The sequence below is a fragment of the Pyrgilauda ruficollis genome, unplaced genomic scaffold, assembly GCF_017590135.1.
Source record: "Pyrgilauda ruficollis isolate IOZ18807 unplaced genomic scaffold, ASM1759013v1 scaffold16, whole genome shotgun sequence".
Taxonomy (NCBI): domain Eukaryota; kingdom Metazoa; phylum Chordata; class Aves; order Passeriformes; family Passeridae; genus Pyrgilauda; species Pyrgilauda ruficollis.
The window spans coordinates 1,761,851-1,782,339 of record NW_024514764.1 but is presented as its reverse complement, the minus strand read 5'-3'; the positions used below and the strand labels follow the sequence as shown (position 1 = coordinate 1,782,339).

The 20,489-nt window shown below is 42.3% G+C and overlaps 1 protein-coding gene across 1 annotated transcript in view; it reads right to left on the bottom strand.

The window, feature by feature from the left end:
* Positions 1-1,318: 1,318 nt before the first annotated feature.
* The window catches only part of SMURF1 (SMAD specific E3 ubiquitin protein ligase 1), a 45,335-nt gene continuing 26,164 nt past the window's right edge, over positions 1,319-20,489 (bottom strand). Inside the window, exons 3-18 of the mRNA XM_041462469.1 lie at positions 20,124-20,232; positions 19,175-19,308; positions 18,994-19,059; positions 18,085-18,160; positions 17,525-17,763; positions 16,650-16,734; positions 14,675-14,821; positions 13,368-13,572; positions 12,979-13,082; positions 11,347-11,461; positions 10,226-10,404; positions 9,253-9,390; positions 8,780-8,900; positions 7,096-7,297; positions 6,201-6,276; positions 1,319-5,542 (exon numbers count right to left, since the gene is read on the bottom strand). Of these exons, the coding sequence (XP_041318403.1) occupies positions 5,443-5,542; positions 6,201-6,276; positions 7,096-7,297; positions 8,780-8,900; positions 9,253-9,390; positions 10,226-10,404; positions 11,347-11,461; positions 12,979-13,082; positions 13,368-13,572; positions 14,675-14,821; positions 16,650-16,734; positions 17,525-17,763; positions 18,085-18,160; positions 18,994-19,059; positions 19,175-19,308; positions 20,124-20,232 (2,096 nt within the window). The 3' untranslated portion in view covers positions 1,319-5,442. The remainder of the gene's footprint in view (positions 5,543-6,200; positions 6,277-7,095; positions 7,298-8,779; positions 8,901-9,252; positions 9,391-10,225; positions 10,405-11,346; positions 11,462-12,978; positions 13,083-13,367; positions 13,573-14,674; positions 14,822-16,649; positions 16,735-17,524; positions 17,764-18,084; positions 18,161-18,993; positions 19,060-19,174; positions 19,309-20,123; positions 20,233-20,489) is intronic.

Here is a 20,489-nt window from a genome sequence, read left to right as displayed (position 1 = left end):
GAGGGAGAGACAGAGCGCCGCGGGGGGGGGGGGAGGGGGGGAGGAGGCCAGCCCGGGGGGGGGGGGGGGACGGGCGGCGCGAGCGGGCCCGGCCCGGCGAACCTACCATAGAGAGAGGGGGCGGTCGGGCAGCGCCGCGCCACGCCCCCTGCCGGGCGGGCGGTGTTCCCGTGGGGAGGGGGCGTGGCCAGAGCCGCACGTGTGTGCGGGGCGGGGCAGAACTTTTTGGGGTGTTCAGCACTTTTTTTGGGGGTTCAGCAATTTTTGGGGGCTCAGCAATGGGAGAGGGGGGGTTCGGGACCCCCCAGTCTCCCACAGCTGTGGGGGGCCAAGCGAGTGGCAGGGAACGCCCCCAGGACACCGCGTTTGCAGCTGGGCGCGTCCTGCAGGAAGAGCGGAACATGGAACTTGGGGGATTGAAGCGACTTTAAGGGATTTTAAGTGACTTTGCCAAGCTGCCAGAAAAAGGAGACAGCCGATTCGCTGAGCTCCGCATGATTTCCTAAGAGAAATGGGAAAATTTTAATTGCGTTTTCAAGAGGTTCGCGCGTTAGAGAAGTCCTGGAGCGGCCCCGGTGCAGCACAGCCCACCCACCGGAGCAGGCTACAGGGATCCCCTCTCTCTCAGCACCAAAAGAAACCAGGAAAACTTCACAACAAGCAGCTGTTAAAGAGAACCAGCGGTGTCAGTGTGTGGCAGAGCACTGAAGGACTGACAGCATTTCCTGCTCCAGGCAGTGCGATCCTTCAGCCCTGCCGCTGGCTGACACGAGGGCCGGGCTGCAGCAGCTCCCCGCTCTTCTGTTCAGACTGTGAAATTACTCAACGAACAAAAAGCATTTTGTTTGTACTCCTTCCTTTTTTATTTATTTGTTAAACCAATTTATGGCCAGCAGAAACCCCAGTTTTGAGCATCAGGGAGGGAAGGCACTGCTGCAGCACACACCAACACTGAGCACCCTCCTTGGACTTGCTCCTGTCCTCCACTTGCAAGCAGCAGTAATTAGGGAAAAACAAAACAAAACAAACAGGCAAGCAAGGATTCATCAACATTAGTGAATCTTTCTCCAGCTTTCATTAAGATCATAATTTCTTTCTGCAAACTGAGGTTTTGGAAAATTATCAGGACAAATAATGAGATAAGAAGGGAAAAAGATTAAGGTGAATTAATGAAACAAAGTATTCTCCCTGCGGAGGAGGACCTTCATCTGGGCAGTCCTTACAGACCTGTTAAATCAGCTGCATTTTGATACCTTGTCCACTCTTTTCCTCTGATTCCCACAAATATTTTAACAAACAAAACAGTAGCTACCAAGAGTTTAAAGTTGTGAGTTTATTGCATATGTAACAAAAATGAACATGACCTCCTGGGTCCAGCCTACTATACAATCACTGTTTATTCCAGCTGGTTCCATAACCACATTAAATAGAACTAGTATTTCCTTAAATACTTTGATTTAGACATAAAATGAAACATTAGTGTACAACTTCCACAAAATAAATCTGCAATAAAAACAGTGGGAAGAATAACAAGGATAGCAGCAATACTTAAACATGACATTACAAAATAATAAATTAAAAAAATACATTATAAAGTGGTTGAGGAACAACAACAACAACAACAAAAAGAAGAAATTAACAGATTAAAACCAGATCCATACTGTGTTTCTGGGAATTTGCTGTGCCACACAGCCCCGAACCTGGGCACTGGCTCCAGAGGGCCTGGTGGCTGGATCAGTAATTTACAAAATCTGTTGGATTTTACAACCACCTCGACTTGAACTGAGGACAAACTGCTGAGCTGATGGCACCGTCTGGAGCAGCCTTTTTGGAGCAGGGTCTTGTCTAACGTAATGCCCAAGAGAACACTCACACCCATGCAGTCTGGTTCCCTCCTGCTGGAACACACGAGCAGAGTGGTGGTTTCCTACATCCCTGAGCGTAGAGGAGAGGCTGAGGAGCAGTACCAGGGCAGGGCTGCGGGGTTGCTGTGGCACAGCAGTGACACACACACACACACGCTGTACCTTGTCCCTCCTTCGGGTCACATCCAAGAGTGTCCATGCACACGGTGGAACGTGGGATGGCAACGTGAACACGGGACTCGATGCTTTTCTTTGGGCAACTTTGAGAAGTAACAACCAAGTTCAAGTGCTGGCAGGCCGAGTGGGAACGGACACAAATTCAGACAGCTGAGGTTATCCCAGACCTCTGAGAGCCACTGGCTCAAGCCATGCTAACTCCTGTTGGCATTCTGTCCTTCCCCGGCCTTGGAAGTGGCCACAGGAAGAACAGGTCGTGGCTCCAAAGCCATTCTGCCTCACTTCTTGCTGTTCCTCCATCCACCCAGCCAGCTGTAAGGCCTGCCTCAAATGCATGTACAGAACAAGACAAAAAATGTCTTTGTCGTCACTGAAGTGGCACAAAATTGCAAAGACAACACGACGGGAGAGGTGGTGAAGCTGTTGAAAAGAGAACTGAAATAATTTAAAAGACAGTGCCCTATTCTTGTTACTGTCAGCACGGAGGAGGTACCTTGACAAGGGCTTTTAAATACAGCAAAAAACAGACGGACTTTTCGAAACAACAATCCTTGCCTATTCTTATTTTGTGCATTCAATAAAACACTGACCTAGCAAAGACATTAGGAACTATCTTATGTCAACTGGGTCGTTGACATAAAGCTACTTGACCTATAGATCTCCAAATCAGGGGCCTTTCCCTTCACCTCACTTGGTTTGTATTGAGCCAGTTGTGCTGCAGGTGTGACAGGATTTTTATTAGGGGTGGGCTTTAGTATCTGGCTTTTTGGGGTTTTTTTACACTTCTTTTAGTGAAAAATCCACATGAGACTGCATGCAAAGCTTTTGGGCAATAATCCGTTTTGCATTTTTCCTATCTGACTGGTTTATTGCACATTCAAACGTACTGAAAGGATTAAATACACTCTATGAACAGGTTTGACTTCAAAGCAATTTGGAAAATCCAGGGTTGTGGGGACTCTGCTACTCAGCCTGGGACCGTAGGGATGCTGTCTGCCAACTGCTGCACATCCCAACAACCAGAACTGAAGAAACTGGTCTCCAAGTGCCAAAAGATCCCTACAGAACAGGGGGCTGAACGTGCCTCTCCTGTACAGTCCTGCAGGATGAGCATCTTTAGCCACCCTGTGCAAATCTCACAACATGGTGCAATTTTACACCTCCGATGCGACTCCCGACAACAAATCACAAGAATTATGGTCAATGGCAAAAAGAAAACCACAAACAAACAAAACAGAGAAGATGTCAGGTTTTGACAAGTGTCTACTTTCTGTCCTATCACAGTTTAAAGCTATTACCAAATGCAATTAAATAAAAAGACAAAATAGAAGTATTCCAGTAGACATCTCCTAAGGACAGTCTCTTACCCACAGCTGAATTTCAATGCACTATTCCATTAATGTAACATCTGTTAAGTGGTTCAGTCACGAATCTCTCTAAAAATCAGGCTTGCCAAAGAAAAAAAATCCTATACAAGCAAGCCTGCTTAAGTTTAGACATGTCTGATAGATAACTGGGTCTCTCTGAAGCCATGTTATTTGTTAAAATATGGTCTCATCTTGGCGTGCCAACTGGAAAAATGTTAGTGATTCAGTGTCTTAGGTTACAATGTAAGATGTAACCAAAAGTATGTATTCCATCACAATCTGTTAAAACCAAGTGGGGCAGTGTTCTTTATCTCTTCCATGACACATCCCTGATAACTCCCTCTGGGGGAATTATCTTCTGTCAATGGGCCATCGAGCCTCAATGCATGACTCAGAAAATCACATGTGAGAGGCTCCACCCAGGGGGAGGAACCAAGCATTCCTACCTGGATATAATCTGAGATTTGGAACACCACAGCAGCCCTTACCTACTGCATTCCCAGAGGACAAGAGCTACATAACCACCACTGACCTGCAGAGGAAGACCAGACCCTTCTGCAGGATCACTGCTTCAACAGAACCACATCTGCCATTCCAACAGGACTGCAGCCACCACTAACTCGGGCTGCCACCACCACCCTAACCTAGCCTGACTCTGCCACTTTAAGCCAGTGTTTCTGTATTATTGCCTTGTTATACATACTAGTAAAGAGCCATTATTCCTATTTCTCATATCTCTGCCTGAAAGTCCCTTAATTTCACAATTATTATAATTTGGAGGGAAGGGGGTTACATTTTCCATTACAAGGGAGGCTCCTGCCTTCCTTAGCAGACACCTGTGTTTCAAATCAAGACATTCAGGTATTGGATTTGGTTTTGCTTCCCCTGTGTTAGAAAATAAACCTTTTAATATTAGTTTCAGATATTGGAAAAAATAGCCTTATGGCTCTCTGGAGAAATTTTCATCCCTATGTAACTGAAGTAATAAATTGTTCCAATAGCTTTCTGTAACATTTAGAATGTATTCACTATATAGTTCCCCTTTTACCTCAATCTCCAAATAAACCTTTCCCAAGGCCAAAAAATTTGAAGCAGGAGTTTGTTCTGTTAACTTGACTTTTAGTGATTTCCATGTGAGTCTTAGAATTTGAAGTCACACAAACACATCTTGGGTAAAACAGTGGCACAGAAATCACAGCTTTGGGATTGAATGGATTTTTATCCTCTGTCTCCTCCTCACAAGGCTTCTCTGCAAGGTACTTACATCTGAACAAATGATGGAAAGTAATTCTGCTGGAATTGTTTTCACGTGCAAAACAATTAGATTTCAGCCAGGACAACCAAAAAGAAATCATACAATACCATTTAAAAGCTGTCCCAGATTCCTTCACTTTTCTTAAGGTGAGCCACAGCTTCCACTGGGAGCTTCCTGCTAAGGCAGAACTTGGATTTCTTTACCTTTCAGTTAAGTGTTCATATGGAGGTATTTTCTGCTAGAAGTTTACTTTTCAAACAGATGTTTAAAATGTGCAATGCAAATTCTGGTGCCAGTCAGTCACTCTGCACCTGCTGGATTCTACAAAGGCTCAACCTTCATTTAAGACAAACTAACCAGGTGCACCTACCAGTTTCAAGTCCTCAGCAAATTAAGCTCATTCTCAAATACACTTTGATTCTCCTATTAAAAAAGCCCCACAGGTCGCTGACCCTATCACAATATGTGTTACAAATCTAGCAGAATATCCTGTGTAACCAAAGCCAAATGCTGAATTTGGCTGCATTTCGTTTCAGGGGGGATAGAAGAAAAGGGAAGGGGTTATTGTAACAAAGGGGAGAAAATAGAGTTGGGAACCACCAAGAAAAGCCCTGACCCTCCCCCCCAAATCCACCAGCGACCTAAGGGAAACAGCCCCATCTCTAAGTTGTCAGAGTTCAGATGTATCAGACAGCTTAGCAGGAAGTTCACAGCAAGCTTCTTCTAGCTTTTGATTTGGTGGTCCATGAGCTAGCATCTGTTTCCTTTGGTTGCTTTTTCATTCCACAGCAAACCCACATGTCTCTTCCACAGCTGTCAACAGCTTCTCATAAAGCTTCTCGTATGACTCATAAGGCGGAATGTCGATCCGGTTAAAGCTGCAGGGAAAGTAACAAAACACTGATGGATCTGAAGTGCTTATTGGGGGAAAAATGTAAAGAGGATACATACAGGTAGAAATTGTAAAAAGTCTCAGCTGTCTCAGTGGCCAAAGGAGACAAGATGAAAATCAACTATTTCTACAGCAGGAATGCACAGCTTAACAGGGCAGCGTTTGGGATGAGGAGGAGGAAGAGGCAGATGCAGGAGACTTGCAAAGAAAAAGCAACACATCAGGCAGGCCCACCCCCTGCCCTGCCTGCAGACAGTCTGCTGCTGCTGACACCATTTCCTGCCTCTGATGGAGTGAGATTTCCGTGCAAGGGCTCAGGCTATGCCTATACTGCACCAACAGCATGAGATTCCCACATTCGACATCTGACAATAATAAATTGTAATAAAGAAATAAACTTACAAACGTCTCACTACCCAGAATAATCACCTCTGGAATAAATGAAAACCACGGATAGTATAGAAGACAAGCTTTAAGAAAGGCAAATTATTTTGCTGGCTGCAGAGTACAGATATATCCAAGCTAAGAGAGCACTCTTGGAGTCACCCATGTGTATCACATGCCTAACCCCTGCCAAGCCCAGGACAGAGATGACTCCTTTAAATCAAGACAAAGGGAAAGGAAGCAGAGTGTTTCCATCTTACCAAGTGTGGGCTTTTGGAAGGTTGTCTGTGTTTGCATCTATTAAATGGATGGTAAACAGTCTGGGTCCTGCAGCGCCTGTAGAACCTTAGACAGACATTCTAGTTAATGCACTTCAACAAAGCATCATTCACACACACACATTTTGCTGCATATAAAAAGGCAAGAGAGGAAATTACAGTTCCAGCTGCAAGCCTAAGTATGTCCTAGGCTAAATCTGTAGAGATATTTGCAGCTGATGAAGGGATGGCAGAAGAGATAGGGCTGTTTGTGACAATCATTTTACAGACTGGTATTTTGGAAAGCTGCTAAATTTGATATTAATGAAGCTGCACCAACAAAAATGAAAATACTTAAGTGCATGAAGGTTTTCCTTGCAAAACAGAACGAGTATTTTAAGTTTGAACATCAATTTAATGTCAGCCAACAAATGGAATGTGATTTGGAGATCAGAACAGCCAAGGACACTGCCACATTTTTTATAAAAACCTGCAATTTTCAGAAATTTGCTTTAAAGCCTAATGGTTTGTTGCTGAACACTGAGGGGAATACAATTCTCACAAGAAAAAGTTCTTTAGTCAGCCATACATCCCTGTGCATATTTGCATGGAATGATTTGAACCTCAGAGCACAGAGCTGTAGGAGACTGACAAGCCAGAATTGACAGCAGTCAAAGCACAGTAACAGATTCACCAGCTTCCATCAGTATCAGCAACAGCCAAAGTGTTCAGCAGCAGCTGAGCTGCTGACAAATGGAAAACTGCTCTCAGGCTCTGAAGTTTGCAAGTGCTTGACTTATCCAGTAATATGCTGATATTTTACAAGGGGCCTGTAAGTACCACAGCACTTTTATCTCTTTCTCCAACCACAGATTAACTCAGCCTCCACATCAGTCACCTTGTAAAGCCTTGAAACCTTGAAGTGGGACACGCGTCGAGCCCGTCACGAACTGCAGCAGCCTTGCCCTTCTTTCCTCATCAAACGTTTCCACTGCTTGCCAGAACCACTTGACAATGTTGCTGTCAGCCATGCAGTGCTTTAGGCGGGTGTTGGACTTCCAGTCATTCAGGTCTATCTTATCCAGGCCTCCTATGATCAGCTGTTAAAAGATTAGGAAGCGCTTTAAAGTCCAGAGTAATTTCAGGTTTGCAGTTATAAGAACACATCCAACCACGTCACGAAGCCTGGCATTGTTTAGGTGCTTCACCCACCTTTTTGGTGCAAGGTAACCTTCCAAACCAGTACAGAACTGGCAGTAAATCTCTCCAGTTTGACTGTAGTGAAACTGACCCCAAGCAGTGCTTTACCAGCATTAGAACTTTCACAAGCAACTAAGAGTCAGAAGCCCATGCAGGATTTGCTTTATTAAATCTGTGCTCCCTGGAAGGTACAGCCTGTCTTTATGAGGGCACAGCACTGATTTGCTGATTTGGAATAAAGCTGTGGCACAGCATCATTGTCCTGCTGCATGATTGTCCTAGAGGTGCCAATACCAGCAACAATGGAAACCTGCTCAGCTTATGGGAACATCTGAGCTGCTTTGTTGTTCCACAACAAACTAGTGAAACTTTTCATCTGTTCTTTGACACCATTTGTGACAATCTCTGACACAGACCAGACATATCACTTCAATCTCTTTTCCACATGACACCAGGTTGCAGAAAGGAAGTTGCTGCTGGCCATGCATTTAACCACCTCCTCTGGCAACAACAAATAAATGGCACAGAGTAAACTTCACCCCTCAAAACAAAACGTGCATTGTATTTTAAATTTCCCATAATATTCCACAGTAAGGATCCCATTGCTGAGAGCTGCCCTTTAGCAGCTGCCTTGTTGTGCCACCACCACAGCACCCCTTACACCTGCTCACATCATTAGGGGAGTTGTGACTGTTCTGACATGGAGAGTATTGAAATGTTTAGTGGATTTTTAATCTACCTTTTTAAGCAAATGGAATGCAAGAGCTTTGGGGATTAACTAAAATGCATGACTGACTAGCACAAAGCTAGTGCTTTCTAAACCACAAATGATGAATATTCCACAGGTTGTCTTATTTTTTCTAGGAAGCAAAACCAGAGGAAAAATTGCTGTTACAGGAACTATTTTAAGAAGTAGCTTTCTGCACCTCAAGATTTGATAAGAAGACTAATTAATTTATTTTCTATATGCTCAACTCTTCTGCTTCTGCAAACCAATTCCTGTGTGCAAACAGAAACAGCCATGCATGAGAAGTTACTGGACAAAACAGGTTCTGGGGTAAATAACGTGTCTGGTCTTGCCAAGAATTCCTCAAACTTGCAGTGTTTTCTCCTTCTCAGACCACCTGCCTTGAGCATTAGTTCTTGGACAGAAACCATGGTGTATTTGTCTTTCCCTGTTTAAGTAGCCCTCTCAATAATATCAACCCAAAGAATGTCTAGAATAAATCTAAAAGGGTTTGGTTACACAAATACTCAAGCTTTCTGGTATATAAAATGGAGTAAGTTTTGTGGTTTGTTTGCTTTATGTTTGTTTTTTAAATCAGTGCTTGACTGTGGATCAAACAAATTACAGAACAATAATCCATGTGGATGAAACATACCTCAAGTTCTTTCTGGTCAAAAGGCTTAAGGAGGTGTTGAGGAATAAGTTCATTAAAACCTTTCTGCAGAGCCAGGAACTGTGCCTCTATTCCTCTCATGAACCGCCAGTTCACATACAACCTGTGGGGGAGGAAGGAAGAAGCCAGGGGTGATGAGCTGGACAGCACTGGGATTTTCACAGCAGACTTGAAAAATGCTCATTTTACAGAGCATTAATACACACACTTTGTATTATTAAAGAAGTACTTATCCATTCCTTTTTCCATCAACAGATAATTATTGCACCATCAACAGAAAAACCAAAATACCATTTAGAACTTCTTCCCAGGTCTTCCAGTGAAAACATTCATGTCATTTATGACTCAGGAGCTCCCACCCAAAATACTTACTTCCTTAGTTTCACTATATACAAGAATTCCGTTTACTACCCTCTTCCCACTCCATTTGCAGGACATATTTCTGTTTGCAATACCTGACATATTCCTTCTTGTTCTCTTCTGTCACTGGAATATTCCTGCCATTTGGTTTGAGTTCATGCTGTAAAATCCTCCCGAAGGCGTTGTGCTCCACACAGAACGTATGGTCCAGGACTGGTGTGATATCATTCTCTCTGCCAAGGCACAGAGGGTAAAATCAGCATTTTTGGCATTTTGCTAACTCTCAGTGGTGATGCTGACAGTTATTTGAGCACCTAGGTAGTCTTCAGGCTAAATCTTAGTTACCACCTGCATTTCACACACCAGAGGAATATTGCCACCATCACCAATTTCTGTATGGTTTAGTGCATGTTGAAGAGCCTGATCAGATATGGGATATTCATCTAATTCTAAAAGAACTCAGGATACTGGATAAAACCTTAGATACAGAAATACACACACACACACACACAAATATATATACACCCAGCAAGGATCTGATCTGCTGTCACATATCTGAAGCACAGAAGAGATCATACGTAGAGAACTTCATCATCAGTAACTTCTTTAAATACAAAATTCAAAACTGATTTAGGAAAAGATATGGAGATAATGCAAAGCAGTTCCAAAGAGTCCCAAAGCTACACTGAATGCTGGATCTTGTTCTGTAAGCATACAGAAGCCCAAATTACTTCAATTTTTTTCATTTTAATCAGAGTCAGAGTTGGCTTTCTTTTGAAGAAGGCTGTACTTCCCCTCAGACCTCTGTCCTGAGTTTGGATTTTGATAGTGATATTCTACCATACTCATGCAACCTTTAATGATTTAGTATCTACTTTATTACAAGGAGAGTTTGGAATGAGAACTTTCCCTCAAGTACCTTTAATATATTAAGAATAGTTTAATGACTTTGTACAGACAGCCACCATAAAAAGATTTTTGTAAACTCTTTGTCTAAATCATCTCACTACTGCCAACAAACTCCACCCCATTTTCTCTACAATGAGACAATTGATAAATTGTACTTACAAGATCCAGACTAAACTTTTGTGTAATTCTGGGTCAACAGATTCCAGATCGGAGAGCTGGATGGGCTTCCCCAGCAGCTGTTTGTAAAAGGGAACTGTGAACCCCCCGTTGATATAGTGTCCATGGAACACAGCCAAACCCATTATCCGACCAACAAAATGGAAATAAGACAAGTGGTCCTGCAGGGAGAGAGGAGAATCAGGCTTGGGAAGACACTGACATCTTGTGGCACCCTCAGTGGTTTGTTCTGTGTGAGTTACCTGCAGCCCTCTGCGTAAGAGCAGTTGCCACTTTTCCTCACAACATAACCAAAACCAAAGCATTTAATGATTAAAAACCTTGAGAAGTCTCTGTGCATTACCTGATTAATAAATTGGATTCAAGTCTCTAGACCTCTCAAAGGGAAAAACTTGGAAAAAGAGAATCCTTGTGAAACCTCCAGAATCCAAGAAGATGAGCATTCCAAATAAATTAGTTTATTCTTTATTTAGTCATCCAAATGTATCTACTCTTGAGGAAGCAGTGTGCTTGTTTCCTTAATTTCTTTCACGTTCCTTTTAAATTAACTCTTGAAAGCTGAGGTGTAAGACCTATGGTTAACATTCTTCCAATCCACCTCCCTCACCTTGCAGTGCAAATGTCAGGAAATGTCATGTCAGGCAGAATTCCCTCTACTGATACAGAACTGCTGCTCCTTTTAGGGTCTGCATCAATACAAATCCTCCAGTAAGATAAAAAGCAAGCACAGGAGGGTAGTGAGAAAGGGCAAGCAAGGGATACATCCCTAGAAGTCATGGGGTGGGACTATTGGGAATGCAATGCTGTGTGCACAACCATCTGTGCTCACAGTGAAGATGAATTTCATCTGTCTTGTCTTCTCAGAATCACTGTGCAAAGCAATCAGTACTGAGGAGTCTCATAGAAATCAGATATTTATCAAAGGCTGTCATGCTTTTAATTTCTGAACAAAACCCCTCTGCTTCTTCCTGTATAAATATAAGACATTAACACCTTCTTATGCCAATTCACCCTGCAGTTTAGACACTTGTGAAAGAACAGCTGTAAGAAACTGCAGAGGACATCTCTTAAAGTAGGAATATTGCTGAGAAATTAGTACTTACAGGATTGATAGAAGAGTCTGGATTGATTTGCAGCATGTAAATATTATCTGTGGAGTACTGGAAGAGTCCATAGTAGGGATTCAACATTTCATGGCACAGTAAACAGTTTAGACATCTGCAAAAAAAAAAACAAAAACAAACCAACAAAAAAACAAAACAAAAAAAAAAAAAAAAAAAAAAAAAAAGAAAGAAAAAAAAACCAAAAAAATTTAGATGAGTGCAACTTGCACTTAAGTTTTACACAACACTATTATTGTGATTGATCAGTTATTGAATGCTTATTTCAAAATCAGATCCTCTTTTGCTGCCCTCCATTTGCAGACCAAATGGGTGTGATTAAAACCCCACAATGTCCTACTCCATTCAGGGCAGACTTGGTTTAGTTTAGAAGCATTGAAGGGATTAACATCAATTAAAGAAGCTACGGCAAGCTGTTAGACAATGCCATCAACTAATTGAGTCTGAACAGGCCACAATTCCAAAAAAATCCTGCATTTGTACAGAGTTCAGCTATTTGGAGCCTCAAAGACCTGCTCCCTCCACCCTGTACAGTATAAGGAAATATTAAAAAAAAATCTGTTGATTAGAATAAGCTCAGTTGCTGGGGATCTTTAGAAAAGCTGTTTTTCTGCCAGCTTGGTGACTGCTTTCAGCAGAGGCCAGAAGAGACAGAGACCAAGTGCAGTAAAAGGAGGGGCTGGGTAAATTCTCTCACCTTGGTAACACAAGGACAGGAGCAGAACTAAAGCTATTTCTGACCTCCCAAGTGACCACGACAAATACTCCTTTGTTGTTAAATTTGGACACCCTTCCCAGGTCCAAAATATTCGGAGAGAACTATCAATTGTAATGCTTAGAAGTGGAGCTGTACTGATCTGGAAGAGTCAGTTGCAACTAATGGGCAATTATGAAAGGCATCAGGGTAACAGGATGTCAACAGTGGAGACACCCAAGGTTGCCTAGGGTAAGGCAACTCAGAATGTTCCAGCTTCTTTCCTTTGTCCAGGGACTGATCACTGAAAGACACCTAAGTGGGCAGCTTTTGTGGATTTGAGAAATTTCTCTGTGAATTTACACAACTCTGAGCCACCAGGTGAGCGTTTTTTCAGTGATGCTAAATCAGCTCCTGAATTTCAGATCTGATGTGACCTGCAGGGAGTTATTGTCATTTTTAAGAGGGAGGCAAGTCCTCGCTAAAATTTTAGCTTTTGTTTAGGATTAGTTCATCTCCACTCCTGCTCCAACAGATCAGAGAACTCTCCTGAATGCAGCTGAGACATAACAAAAAGGAACCTTCCTGCAATCCATTTGTGGGAAATCAGAGAGGTGTGTTTAACAAAACCATTCCTGTGATCTGGATCTGACTTCAGGGTCTATACACTCCCTGAGAGACTTCACAGTCTGAGCTGATCACACTTTCATAACTTGCAGTGGGACAACTGTTAAATCACAACCTTCCACTTTCCAATCTACCATATAAAGAGTGAAGCTGCAGCCACTGTCTATAAACTAGACCACAAATAATTAACATATGACAGTAACAAGTAACTTGAAAGGGGGTGGCAGCAACCACGGGGCACTTAAAGGGCAACTTTACAGTTAAGAGGTGTCAGAAAACCCCCAAAATCTCACCTTGCTACTCCTCCATAGTCCAGGCCCTCCTCTCCTCGGAATTTCACCATAAGCCTCTTTTTCAAGTCCTTTGGCCTCATCTTCATTATCTGACGATAGGATTCCTGTATGTGCATTTGTACAATTAGCTGTTTTATTTCCTATAATTAAGTCTATTAAGATTTCTCTAATACCATAATTAAGATCTCTGCATTTCTGTAATACACAGATAGTTACTGAACTACAGAAAACATGACTCTGTGAGTGCTAACCTGAAGCAAATTTCAATGACAACTGTGTAATGTGGCGGGTGATTGTGAAGCAAAGTTGTTATCATCAGTGATCAGTTTTACTTAACTCTTCAATGACAAAAGCTGCTGTTAGCAGTAAAAAAAAACCCAGTCAAATACCTCAAATATCTCCTCTCTGGATACTTCAATGCGACAGTGACCAGCCTGAGGTTGCTGAAGAGAGAGCTCATGTCTAAGAACTTTCAACTTTTGTACCAAGTCTCTTTCATATCTCTGTGCAGGCAACTCCTCACCCTCTTCCAATGACCCCTCATTTGGAGCTGGTAGAGGCTGCTGGCTGGGCTCTTTTAGCTGGCATTGATGGCTTGGAGAAAAAAAGGACAATATTTAGTCTGGACACACAACAATAAGGAATATGTAAAACAGTGATGGAAGAAATGACTAAGCTTCTCTAAGAGGAACATGCAGTGAAATGTGTATTCAGCTGCATGCATCTGTACCATCTTTACATTAAATTCAGGGATGTAAGGAACACAGACACTTAAAGAGTTTCAGCATTTTTGAACTGGTTTTATATGGCAAAGCACTGTAGAAGGCTCTGGAGCATGATTGCTGATTGCTGATTGAGCAGTAATTAAAGTTTCTGTGGTATTCTCCCACATAGAGAGAACTTTCAAGAGTGCAGCATGGAAAGAGATCTCTAATGGAACAAACAACAGCTTTATAAAGGGAACTGTAACAACTGCAACTGATTTTATTCCAGCTTCAAGCAGAATGGGGTTGGGGATTCCTGACACAATAAAAATACTGCATCTATGGTTATTAAGAGAGAAAGATGCACTTGTCCCAAATAGTTGCACCTTCATACACTCAACTATCCTTATCCATCAATGCTTTATTTGGGTTGTAGAGCAATTATTTTTTAGATACAGAGATTCCCTGGCTGGCTTCAAGCACAGGAAAAAGTCTGGCCTTGGGCCCAAGCAGCACTGCCAGGCTGCTTCCAGGGTCAGTTCCACAACAGTACAGCTGCCTTTCCATGATGCAGAACTTGAGCTTACTAAATCCTGCTAAACCCAAACTGGCTGTGCACAGCACCCACTGACCAGACTCCAGCTGGCTTCATATTCCCATTGTCTGGAGCTCAAGGGAGCCTGAAGTTAGTCCAGATCCACAACAGCCAGCACAGAGCTAGAACTGCTCATCCAGACAGACATGAGCTAGCTGACTCCTAGGGAACTCCTGGCAGACTCTCTACCACACAGCCCAGCAATTCCAGAACTGTGCAGAGTAAAAACCCTTCTGAAGAGTCTCAGCAAAAAATTTAGGTAAAATCAGCACTGAGAACCAATGCTTGGACCCTGACTACAGCACTGGCTGCATCTGTTCCCTAATTATCATTCAGGGTTTCAGCCTCTCATGACTCCCAGACCTAAGAGTAATTATTTATCAGGCAAAGCTCTTACTTCATGATGTGATGTAGTCGTGGATCTGTGAATTGTGTGGTTCTGTTGTTATGATCTACAAAATATATTCTTCCTGAAACTGTACTTCTGACTTCCCAGCCTGGAGGCAAAGGTCCCAGTTCATCACAATTCACACTGTTAAGGTCTCTAAAGTGAAAAACAAACAAGATGTTAATGCACGTTTGAAGTTAAGCAACCAAATACCAAGATCACTTAAAAAATTAAAATCACCTCTTTAATTAGGTTAAGATTAGAATCCTGACTCTTTGACTGAAAAACCACTGAGAGTAAGTCTTTTAACACATTCACTCACCCCTTTCATCCTGGATAAATTTCAGGTATCACTCTAAGTGCTGCTAAAGGCAGTCACTCACTTCCAGGCAGTGTCTGAATTCAATACATAGAATTTATTTACACCTAAGAAGATTGAAAATACCTAAGACTCCAGCCACCTAACTGAGGAAAACACTAAGAGTGGCAAGAAAAGGAAGGAAGGAAACATGAAGATTATTTTTAGGCAGAAAAGCTATTGTTAAGTAAAGCATTCTTTAGACAGCTGGCATGGATTCAGGGTTGAAGACACTGCTCTGTGCAATTCCTCACCTAAATCTAACCATGCAACATTTGTATAAATGAGTTAATTGAGAGGCTTTAGAAAGGTAGAAATGCTTTGTACCCTGAAGGTGCCTTAGTGTCACAGGGAGTATAAGCCAAGGGGACACACAGGCAGACAGACAAGCCATTGTTAGGCTCCTTAAAGGAGATTATGGTTGGGACCATTTGCTGTGATCAGCTGTGCATCTGAAAGTCCTGCAGAGATCTGATTACAGCAAGTTTTAACCTACAGCTCTGCCCCATGCCAAGGTTAGGTTTTTGCACCACAAGCTGGTAGCACAAAAGTCACCTTTAACTAAAATAGATGTGACCTGTGACTCACAAGACACTGCTGTGTCCACTTCCACTGCTGCTCCTGAAACCCTGGCTCAGGGATTTGGAGAAAGCAGCAGCAGCACCTTCCATTAGGGTGAGCAGCATCACTTGAAGAAGACACAAGGCTTTGGGCACACAAACCTGACCTGACTGACACAAATGAACAACCACTGTCATTTCTTCTTCCAACAATACCAGCTAATCTAAAATCAGCTCTTTTCTCTCTCTCAGCTTTGTTTTTCATTTCCTTCCATACACGGAGCTTTTATCACCACTTTTGCCTGCACTACTTTGTATCATTTTTCTAATATCCTGTACCACATTCCTCTATTATCCAGGCAGGGCAGCAGCTGAGAGTTACAAACTTCACTCTCGAATCTGGTGTGCAGGTGGCCCCTGAAACAGCCCAGATTCAGAGCTACTCAGGAAGAGCACCAGACCTCACTCACAAAGACCTGGATTAACTGCAGGTTAAGGTTTAAAGAGGCTTTACTAAATTAATCATATGAAGGATTCAAATTTTCTAGCTGCAAATTACTGGCCTAAAGCATAAAATTAAAGTTTAAAGACAACAAGTAATCTCTCCTTCAAAGACAAGTGAGCACTACTAAAACAAAAGTTACAAGTTGAAGATTCATGAAACAATTATTTTAAGAAAGAAGTCAGTTTTTTCTTCAATTTGCAGTCCAAACTGCTTTCATACAAAAAAAAATTTGTAGGTAAGATTCAGAAATTTATAGCTTCACCAAAAACAGCCACATCAACGTTTTAGAAAGAATTTGTCAAACAGGAACTCCTGAAGGGCTACATATTTTTTTGCTTTTTGTTTTACATGATGCACAAGTAAATAATTCTTTATTTGAAAAAGAGTAATCCTTAATGTTTGGTGAAAAGGTAACTAGAAACATCCCAAACAGTTCTTCTGCTGGGAGCTCTCCCTTTAAATTCAGACAGACCATTTAATAGATTTTTGCTCTTGTAAATCCAGCATCCTGCCACACAAATACACACCAAATCATCCTGACTTTTAACTATAAATACATACCTTGGTATCCTTGGGTCGTGCCACGTGCTCACTCCAGTCTGTGTGTGCAAAAAATAAACCTGTCCCTGTACCGTTGTTCTTTGCTCTATAAAAATGGAAGGAAGATTATTCTTAATTACAGAATTATTCTAATTCTAGATTAAATTACAAATCTTTAAAAAAATTAAATAGTTTAAAGACATTAAAATATTTTCCTCCTAGGAGAAAGTACTGGAGCCATCACACTGATCTCTTGCAGCATGGACTGTTTTGTCCTTGACAAATTTATTCTGACTACACATTTCAACATTCTTTTGAAACTCACAGATCCATGCACCAGCATGTTTTAGTTTGTATTTTTAGTGTTAGATTTTGAGACAATCCAAACCCCCAAACTAGATTTCTTTACTCCTAGGTTTGGTGTGCTCTTTTCTGAGGTTTAAATTCTCCTTAATCCCACCCTCCCAAATCTTCTGTACTATTGGTTTCTTTGTTGCTTTTATATATTTTCCTGATCTTTTCTCAAATGTGGGCTCAAACCTACACAACATGCCAAGGGGGAAGGAAAAAATAGCATTACTGCTCTAGTTTAAAGAGCTCTTTACATTCGTTTTCCCTAGATACACAGCCAAGATTAGCAGTGAATTTTCTGTAACACCATCATACCACAACCTCATGTTTAATTTACCATCAACCCCTCAGTGTATCCTGGCGTAGCCAACTGCTAATTAGCCAATCTCAAACTCCCATCTGCACTTAGTTCCTTTTCCAAAAGGCAGAATGAGACGCACGTGGACGCCGCTTGTTCCAACAGGCAAAACCCCTCGATGAATTGAAAGGGAAGAAAATTTTTGTGACGTCTTTGGATGAACGAAACCCTTTTGTGGGACACTCACCGTAGCCTTCAGGTAGCTCAGGTGACTGGTGGCCGTGGGGCCTGTTCTGAGGTGTCTGTACGTGAGCTCTGACCTCGGGGGTGCGGAGCCGCTGGGCCTGGAGCCTCTGGTCCTGGCTGGGAGACTCCAGGAAGCGGCAGCCGCCTCCTCCCGCCGCTCCCGTCGTGTCCGTGTACGGCGCCGGCTCCTCCATGAAGCAGCTCAGCGGCCGCCCCGGCCCGGAATCTTCATAAACCGTCCTGAAAATGGGGAAACTTCGAGAGTTTCCATCACAAGAGAAGTGAATGCAGAAATAACTGTTGCTCTCCCCCCACAACTTTAAGTACTGCAGCTTTTAACCCAAGAGGTGCCACTTTCTTAATGTTTTTATACCCAAATTTCTCATCACTGGTAACAAAAAAAAATCAAGCCTTACTGAGTTTAGCCTAATAACATCACTGCCTGATACACATTCCCAGAAAATGTAGTAGTCACATTGATACTTAAGTTTCTAATGTTAGTTACAGTCTTTCCACACACAGACTATTTTTCTAAGTAAGTGTAAAGAAAACAATCCTTACCCTTCATTCTCCAAAAGCCCTCTGCAGTCTACTACAGAACCTCCTGTGCCTATTCTGTCCCGTGTCTGTAAACTGACTGAAAGAAGAAAACACAAACTGAGATCAATAAAAGAAAAACTGCATTCTTAAAAACAGCAAAAAGCAAAAAAATGCCACATTTATACAGGGCAAAATATTAAGGAAAGCTTTATTCTACGCACAAGAACACATCACTTACCAAAATTCCCTCCATTCTCGTAAAGCATCACTAATTTTTTAAAAAGCAGAAGAGAAACCAGAGGGTCATCCCCTCAAAACTTGAGTTTATTTCTGTAAATATCAAATATGTCAAGCTCTACATCTGGGTTTCATGAGGATCTAGAAAGGGAAGCTGGAAAAAAATTGCTCACCACTAGATGTCATCTTAGGGTGAGAATTTGGAGTTTGCCCAATATATTTATGTATCACTGAAAAGCTGGGGTTGGTTGGGGGCAGTAAAACATGGGGTAAATTTGCTGTAAAATGAGCACGGCCTTGTTGAAATTTGGAAATGGTTTGCATGAGTCAAAGGTGTCAAACCAGCAACTTGTAAAATGTCTTTTAACTCCTCCAGATCCTTTTTTAACACTGAAGATTCACTTTGCCTGTCACCTTGCCCAAATGCATCATTTCCCAGTGACATTCACCCTTCCAGAGATGCAGCAGAAGCCTTGCCAGATGCATTCCCTGTTTTTAATGCTGTTTCCCATCATCAACTGAGAGGAAACAATCTTCTGCATAGGAGTGTAATGAAAATTTTCAGGTTATGTAATTTAATCCCAGTAAAATAAGAAAAAACAGCACCCAACAGGCACAGAAGCAGTGACTAGAGGAGTTTTTCCCCTATGGATATTTACCAAGCAGATGGAATTTAGCTGGGATCATTCTTACCCACTATTTGGCCTCGGACAGCATCGGTGTCTGTGGGGTTGAGTTTGCATAGATCCAAACGCTGGTCTGCAAAGGAGAATTGGAAAAATCAACCCTGGGAAGGGCTGGGTGGGAACATTATCCACTACTCAGCACAAGGTATGGAGGGTTCTTGGTCACACCAGGGAGGAAGTGCTCTTACATCCAGTATCTTTTAGCCTGCTGATGGCATTGGAGAGGAGTCGGACACACCCCAGGAAGCCAGCTCCCTGTTTCTTATGGATTTTTTTATGGTTCCATACACTGATGGTTATGGAATCTGTTTTCCCAACGTATCTAGAAAGATACATATTAAAAGAGTAATTTTAGAAATAATAACCTCTTTTTACTCCACAGAACTGATGCTGTAATTGGTACAAATTCTGACACATTTTAGTACATTGGTCATGCCTCTTTATTATAAGTACACAAGTGCTTATGCCCAAAATGCTGTTATTAATGAATTACTGCACAGTGATTTCACACAGCATGGGAAATTGATATTGCTGCAGCATGAATTTAACTACAGCCAGCCTCATTAAAAGCTAAACAACAAGTCGATTAACGTAGAAAACTGCAGAATTTATGGTTCTAATAATTTGAAGAAAATAAATCATTCCAACAAGGACAATTTTCTGTAAAAGCTGGATGGCACTGCTCCAGGAGAGCTCACTAAGCCCTTGTGCTGTGTACCTCCAAATTCAAACACCTAAAAGCAAAGTACCACTCCTTTATTAACAGGGATTTTCTTCTTGAAAAAAAATCAGTTCCTGAGAGGGCAGGGTTAGATGGGCTATTGGGAAGAAATTCTTCCCTGTGAGGGTGCTGGGGCCCTGGCACAGGTTGTCCAGAGAAGCTGTGGCTGCCCCATCCCTGGGAGAGTCCAAGGCCAGGCTGGGAGCAACCTGATCTAGTGGAAGGTGTCCCTGACCATGGCAGGGGGTGGAACAGGATGATCTTCAAGGTCCCTTCCAACCAAGCTGTTCTGAGATTCTATGAAATGTGACTCTTCTTGCTAACACAAAATGAAGTTACAGTGCCAACCCTGCACTCTTTATTCACTAGACAAATCTCTGGGATACTGTTTACTTATGACCTTACAACCAACTCACAGATCATAATGCTGGTTCCACTTGGGGTCCAACGTGTTCTTCACAGTGTCAGTGGAATGGCACTGACCTGACCCATCCACAACTATTTTAGCAAATGGGTCAGGAAGTCCTGTGGAAAGGAAAAGGTGCTATTAAACACAGTCCTTTGTTTTGCTGCTTCTAAGACAATGCCATTAGAAGCTCCCTCCTCAAGAAAGGACAATTGTCTTTATCCTGAAAGTATTTTAGTAAATCCTGTGTTTGAGGTGGATGCTCCTGGTACCCCTCAGCACAGAGCTGTGAGCAGCAGCCTGCCTGTGGCTCCATCAGTCAGTCAGCTTCCACCAGCTGGACTTTGTGAGCCCTGAGTGTTTCCAGCCCTGAAAT